This window comes from Perissodus microlepis, chromosome 18 (assembly GCF_051167445.1).
Source record: "Perissodus microlepis isolate ML-2025 ecotype Zambia chromosome 18, ASM5116744v1, whole genome shotgun sequence".
NCBI lineage: Eukaryota > Metazoa > Chordata > Actinopteri > Cichliformes > Cichlidae > Perissodus > Perissodus microlepis.
The window spans coordinates 24,427,889-24,434,995 of record NC_140478.1 but is presented as its reverse complement, the minus strand read 5'-3'; the positions used below and the strand labels follow the sequence as shown (position 1 = coordinate 24,434,995).

The 7,107-nt window shown below is 43.0% G+C and overlaps 2 protein-coding genes across 21 annotated transcripts in view; both read right to left on the bottom strand.

The window, feature by feature from the left end:
* Positions 1–228: 228 nt before the first annotated feature.
* Positions 229–3,008, bottom strand: LOC146367935 (zinc finger and BTB domain-containing protein 14-like). Of its 2 annotated transcripts, none has more exons than XM_084913291.1 (2): positions 2,806–3,008; positions 229–2,233 (listed from the first exon to the last, which is right to left on the bottom strand). In XM_084913291.1, the coding sequence occupies exons 1-2, from the start codon at positions 2,993–2,995 to the stop codon at positions 1,038–1,040; spliced, it is 1,386 nt and encodes a 461-aa protein (XP_084769417.1). In that variant the 5' UTR covers positions 2,996–3,008; the 3' UTR covers positions 229–1,037. The 2 variants fall into 2 exon arrangements, with proteins under 2 accessions (XP_084769417.1, XP_084769416.1); XM_084913290.1 differs by having other exon boundaries at positions 2,876–2,999.
* Positions 3,009–4,761: 1,753 nt separating this feature from the next.
* The window catches only part of epb41l3b (erythrocyte membrane protein band 4.1-like 3b), a 54,696-nt gene continuing 52,350 nt past the window's right edge, over positions 4,762–7,107 (bottom strand). For all 19 annotated transcript variants that reach the window (XM_084911228.1, XM_084911227.1, XM_084911233.1 and 16 more), the window contains one exon: positions 4,762–5,888. Coding sequence is in view for 1 of the 19 variants with exons in the window: in XM_084911231.1 (XP_084767357.1) it covers positions 5,883–5,888 (6 nt within the window). In the remaining 18 variants the exon portion in view is untranslated. The remainder of the gene's footprint in view (positions 5,889–7,107) is intronic.

The window sequence follows — 7,107 nt, the reverse complement described above, 5'->3', positions numbered from 1 at the left end:
AGGCAGCTCTTTGCTTCATGTAGCCATTTAGCAGACCAAACTCAATCATTGCATGTTGCTCAACTTTAAAGAAAAAGAAGATCAGATCTGTGTCCCGCGGCTGATCTGGGTGTGGCACCGTTACCTTCATGGTTTGATATGACAGGAAAAGTTATTCTGCATGACACATATCCCACGGAGCGTGCTCAGCTCGCTTCTACCTTCCAAAAAACCCCTTTGACAAAGCAATAAAACACAGCAAATGGTGTTTATTGTCAAAGTGTTGGAGTAGGACAATGTTATATGTGCATAATTCATTATTGTGTACTCTAATTGTGCAACAAACTAAGCTACAGTATATACAGACATCTATCATTAACTGTTGATAGCTGGATGACAGTTATACTGTATAACAGTAAATCTAGTTGGCCGGTTGCTTGGGCAGGACAACCTCAATAAAGGCGATCCATCAAGAGTCCCAAGACTTTGGTATCATCTGCGCTGAATGCAAAATGGTGACTCTTACTCTTACAGTGTAATATCAATCAATACAACTAAACACAGCCATTAAAAACATCCACGTGAATATACTCAATGCAACAAATGTTATGCAGAAATATCTCCCCGCCCTCCCCCTTTCTCTATTACACTCTCTCGTTTCATCTCCATAAAATCCAGTAAAGGTTAAACAAACATTTAAATGTTACATATCCCATTAAAGTAAAAGAGAATAATGTTATGAGAACCCTCAGTCTACATAGCAACAATGCTTTGTGAAAAATATATGTAGAGTGTGAACTAAACATTTACATGATTTTACAGGTGGAAAGGAAACATCGCTTTGACATAACTCTTTAGAATAATAATACAGCCCCACAGTCTTATTAACATGCTATGATCTCTTGTTACTCACTCCGATTGCTGTTCATGTGATGTCAGGCCACGCAGCCTGTCACAGGTTTGTGGTTGTGTCAGTCTGTATACATATTTATTTGTATGTAAGTGTGTCTGCGTGTCAGTATGTGTGTGTGTGTGTGTATGCACGTGTGCTTGCAGGCTCAACAGTCCCCAGAGTTATGCGAGTGTAGCCCGGTCTCCATTTTCCAGTCTCTCTGGTCGGTGGCGTCTCCCTGGCCTTGCTGGGAGGCGGCGGGAGACAGCGACATCTGTCTGCGGGGGTTGGCGCTGTGCATGGTGTTCCAGTGGCGCTTCAGATCCGACGCTTTGATGAAGGCTTTGTCGCAGGAGCCGCAGTTGAAGGGCCGCTCGCCCCGGTGCTGCCGTTCATGGTCTTTCAGGTGGGACTTGTGCTTGAATGCCTTTTCGCACATTTGGCACGCGAAGGGCCTCTCGTTGCTGTGGACCCTTTCGTGCCTCTTCAGGTCGGGCCCCCTGATGAAGGCCTTGCCGCACACCACGCAGCGGTGTGGCTTGAAACCGGAGTGGATCTTCAGATGCTCCTTGAGGTGGGCGGCAGTGGTGAAGGCTTTGGGGCAGTGCTCACAGCCGTAGGGGCGGTTGGCGGTAAGCAGCCTCTCCTTTTTGGCGTTGTGGTCCATGGGCTTTGCTCCCGTGCTCTGGCAGGAGCCGTGGTCGCGGTGGCCATACAGCAGGTACTCCAGCTTCATGTCGCTGGAGGTCGATGAGCCCCAGGTGTGGCTGTGCGGCTCTTTGCCCATGTTGGTGTTATAGTTGTGCGGCTGAGACACGTGTGAGCCACCAGGCCCCATGCTATCCATCCCCTGATCATAGAAGCTGTTCTTCCTCACCTCCTCCATAGCCAGCTCCTTCAGGATGGCATCCTGAGCTCTCATCCCATGGTCACCCGGAGCCTGGTTTTCCCGCGTTTTCATGTTGGTCAGCTCCCGTTTCTGGGTGCACAAGTTATCCAGGAAGTTGATGCCCAGGATCTGACCAGACGACATCATCATATTGATGTCCTTCTTCCTCACAGCCAGCCTGGCTGTGTACATGTAATTAAGCACCTCCTCGAAGATATCCGAACGGATGAAGTCCAACTCCACGATGGAGTTGTCCTCGTCGCTCTGTTTCTTAAAGAGCTTTTTGAAATAGTTGCTGCAGGCGGCCAAGACACAGCGGTGAGCCCTGAACTCTATGTTTTCCACCACGACCACCACATCACAGTGCTCACCTTCCAACCTCTGCTGGTTGAGCATCTTCAGAAAGGTGGCTTTGTGGTCATAGTCGATATATCTTAGTAAATCAGACATGTTGCAGGACAAACTGGAGCAACCTGCAGAGGGGGGCAGGGAAAAAAAAACAAAAATCAGCAAACTTGTCAAATATTTTGATTCCCACCAAAGAACGAGGGCATGCATGCACCCTGCACAGCTGAGGGGTGGAGCTCTATTTGCATGCCACTTTGGAAAATATATACAGGTAGCGTATGCAGCGCGCCTAACAAACAAAGTATCGGAGAAACTTGCAACCGAAGGTGAACCTGTTCATAAATAAGCGCCCGACAGACAAGAGAGCAAACAAGTGGCCAAACAACCGATGCAGAAACCCCGAAGAAAAAATACGGCAGGGCCCAGAGCCGCAGTAGCGCTAATAATAAGAAGCAAAAACAGAAAAGTAACGGCAGCAGAAACAAACACGCGCACTATTCTCCACTTAAAAAGCGCGTTTTACCGCCGAGTTCGCGTGACAGTCGCGTCGCGTGCAGGAAGGATAACCTTAGCAAGAATATTTCACATTTCACTGCGCCCAGCCATTTTGGTCAGCAAGCCTCCATTGGCATGTTTCTGGTGCCTTTAACTGAGTTCACAAACAGCGGAGGAGACGGCAGCGAACAGACCGACAAACCTCCAAAAACCCGCCGCGCGCTGTTCCGCGCCGCCCGAGCAGACAAAGAGAAAATAAAAAATGTTATTACCCGAAGCCTGAACGCGATTCCCTGTGTTGTCACGCAAGGCAGTCGACGACGATCCAGAGCTGTCGTTTTTCCTCTTCCTCCTCTTGTTGTGACTGTGCGGCTCCACAGGAAATGCTGCATTGTTCTGCTGCCACCTACAGCACCGGAGCGAAGCGCGCCACCGAGATCGTCTATGCACGCGGTAGTGACTCACTCTGCCGGAAATCAGACGACGTGCTGAATATATTGGTGGTTTTTAAATATAATACAAGCAAACACCCGTCAGATAGCCCGTCTGTTCACGTCTCGAAGTCAAAATTAACAACATTTGATTACAAAAAGTATTTATTTATTCATATTAACTGAACAAAATTCCCAAGAAATGCAGATACACAGTGACACTCAATGAGACACGTGACACCCTCTTAAGGGACAATTCCCACTAGGATTTAAATACCCGGGACTCTCCACCATTTGGTTTTAGAATTGAAGAAGTCTGTTGGATGAAAGGTGAAATGTCTTCAAGAAACATAAAGAAGTCCACTCGCTTTCAGTCCAAGTCTTAGACATAACCTGGATGTCCGAAAACCTACCTACAGACACAAAGTATCATCTGGGCTCGAAGCTTTTCTTTTTGATAAGCTTTTAGCAGGGGGAGACCTACAGGGGGGCACGGGGAAGCAACAGCCCCCAGCTGCCCACCATAACTTTTGTTCATCACCCCAGTACAGTAACTTAAGTTCTTTTTCTGTATTTATTTTGGGGAACTTTTTTTGGGGGGGGATGTAGGGATTTTCACATACTTGCTGAAGAGGTATGTGCCCCTCCTTTGCCCCCCACCCCACACGTAAAATTCTCTGTTTTTCGGTGGCTGAAATTAAGATGCTGAAATTTAAGAGTAGCGTTCACAAGATTAGAAATGAATACGTGAGGCAGAGTGGTTTAGAGAGGACAGGCTGAGATGGTTTGGACAGGCGGGATGGTAGATATACTGGACAAATGATGCTGAAGATGGAGCAGCCACGGGTGTTTACTCCAATATTGTTCAGCAGGAGTGTTTGTTCATGGGCTACAGCCCAGTGTGGTCTCAAGTGGGCTAGAATGCTAAAACAATTACATAATGCACCATTGTGCCACGTTTTCTACTGTTACTACACGTGTGACAATTCTTTAAAAAACAAACAAAAAACCCCCAAACAAACAAAAAAAATTTCTATTGTAGATTTTTAAGAGTTTCAAAAGTTTCCTTCCACCTGGAAATACTTTCACTTTTTATAAATTTCTAATCCTGTGTGTAATTAATATTCTTTGTAACCACTGTGGTGACATTCATGCGGCTCTGAGGTGCACATTAGTAACAAATGCACATTTACTCACACAATAAGAGACGGAGTGAGCGCTCTTACTCTCTATAAATCTTGGGAAATAACCGCACGTACGCAGAGGGGCGGGGCTTCCGCGTATTCACAGTAATTACCTCTGACTGCACAACGCCTGTCTTAATTAGCCCGCGGGCTCTCCTTTTAACAGGTCAATTAAGGGTTTGGAGCATTTGGTTTCATAAATAATAGATGGGCTGCAGCTTACAGCCTCAACCGCCTCCCATCATCATATTTAAACATTAATTTAACTTTAATTATGTCATTTTTAGATAATTTCACCCTGCTTGAGTTTGATTTTACCGCTTAAAGATCGATCCGTTTCTGCCGTGTGCTCAGCCTAATTGATTTTAGCATATTTCCATAAAGTGAAACTTTAAGATTTAACAATTTAATATCAAATTAAAATCAAAGTTACGCATAATTTAAAATTAGCATAACTATTCAATCATATTTCCACTATTTTAACTATATTTGGAGATGACAAAAACTGATACTTAAAGAGGCATAAATGAGTGCTGACACAGGTTTCAGTACTGTGGTGGTTTTTATTATTTTAGAAGAGACCAGCAAATTAAAAAAACAAAACAAAACAAATGCACTTGCCACTTTTGTTGCACCTTTTTGAGGAAAACACAGCTGTACATCAATAATACTCATTTTTTTGGATACATTAGAATGGATAAGAGGGGGGCAACACAGCTGATGTGTTCAGGGTGGGCGAAAGTGGAGGGGGATTATAGATCTCTCTTGGCTTTGAATGTAAATCAGGGGAGAGCTCGCCAGTCTGAACCCTTTGCCTCACAGTCACACAAACCTGGGACTTGTGCTGCAGCTGATCATCTACCCTGGAGAAAAAACAAACCCTCCACAGGCAAATAAAATCCATTTCATGCCCAGAAACCTTTGATTCCTTGACTTTTTTGCCAGGACATAGTCTCTAAAAACCTTGAAGTGGGGGAATCAATCAATGAGAAATGATGAAACACTGATATAAAGGAAAATGCTATTCAAGTAGACATGACAAAAAAAAAATCAACTGTGAAAGATAATTTGCTATTTTCCTAGGAAAGCTTTGATATGTACAGTACGTAGCTGTAGTGATTTCTGTAGTGACATACCTGCTGGATAACCATGGAGCTGTTTGAAGGAATGAGGCGATGCTTGCTTGTAAATAACGTTGGCACTTCTACTGCGAGGTTAAATAGTGTACGCTCTCTAACATATACAGCCTACAGCGATTTTAAGTTTCCGGAGTGATGGCTTTATTTCATAAATAAAACGTTGCTACAATAATTATTCTCAATAATCATAAAAATGCATCAAAGTCATATAAGGCAGTGAAAGCAAAAGGTTTTGCTTGCTGCACACAGGGATTTGGCGTGCAGATGGATTGAGGAACCACTTAGAGAATCACATGGTTTTCTGTATAATCTTGTTTGATAATGCGACGTTGCTTCCTTCTCATGCAAAATGCATTTAGTTGTTTTGCAGATGATGGCTGTGACTAGCGGCGGAGCTGCAGCACTTGGAGAGTAGGAGGCCTTTCTAGTCTTCTGAGAGTCCCGACATTATATGTGGAGTTCTGGATGCTGGATTCTGGGAGGGTGCAGAGGTTTAAAAAAAAAAAAAAAAAAAAGCCCTCAGAGTTATTCCTGTAAGAGGAGAGGAAATAAAAGTCAGTGAATCCTGTAAGCTGAACATTTACTGCCACTGTTCATTCTGCCAAAGAGTGAAAATGAGCCTCACTTCAGCTTAAGGCAGTTAAGTTAAACAGACGCTCAGAGAGAAGTTAGAAAAATGCAAATATACAAGACAGATACACACAGGCTAGTCGGGCAACAGGAAATCCACAAAAGTACCATCCTGACAACTGATTCAACAACTCCTACACGTGTTTAGACCAGGGGTCTCAAACATGTGGCTCTTTTACCCAACCAGCAGCTGCTTGTAGCTTTTAGAAAAAAAACCCAACAACTTCACTTTAGACCCAATTTCCCTGAACTTTAATTACAGTAGCTAGCACAGATGTATAGCACGGATGTATACACACACAAATGATTTATCATTAGTCCCCCCAACTAAGAATTATTATTTTATTTACTGTATTTAAAACTGCCTCCACTTAACGCCAGCTCCACTTTGTTGGTACTTGAAATAAGTAAACAATAACTAAACAACTTCAGTTATTATGGCTCTAAAATGTCATAAATGCAACAAATGCTAATGCAATAAGAATGCAAAGTCCAAATACCAAATAATCATAAACATCTGCATAGCAGTCACAAGTGGTAAATATTTGAACTATTTACACCTATTGGTAATGTTTAATGTTATTTATACTTTATTAGGTTGGGAGACTTTAGAAAAGTTGAGGTATTTTTTAGTGACAGCTGGTAAATAAGTTAAAAACAACAACCGCATCACTAATAGCTTAGTAGGCCTTATAACATTGCCTTTTTAAGTTATTTTAAAAAGTTAGGTGCTATCATTACTTATATCTTCACTCATTGATTTATTGGTTAAGGGGAGGGAATATTTAGGAATCATTAAAATCACATAGTAACACTAACAAACTAGTTTATTTTCCCTTAAGAAGAACATGTTTGTTTGTTTTTACCTGTGGCACTTCACAGTTTGACAGCTACTGATTTGTTTTTTTTAACCACCAAAGAAAAAAAGAAATCATCATTGTCCTGATGAAGACGCCCGTCTGAGGCATCTCATAACAGTCGCGGGAAGTAAACATGCTTCCAACTGACATTTGTTTCCAGGTTGTGTTGACCGTCACAGGCGATTTGTGTCCATGTCACATTTCACTTTTTCAATCTGTCATGAGGCTGGGCTGTATATTTATTTGCTAACGGTCTGTCT

Coding starts and splice junctions, on each gene's coding strand:
- LOC146367935 (XM_084913291.1), bottom strand. CDS start 2,995: ATGCAGCATTTCCTGTGGAGCCGCACAGTCACAACAAGAGGAGGAAGA. Junction 2,234..2,805: donor CGCGCGGCGGGTTTTTGGAG/GTTTGTCGGTCT, acceptor CCCCCTCTGCAG/GTTGCTCCAGTTTGTCCTGC.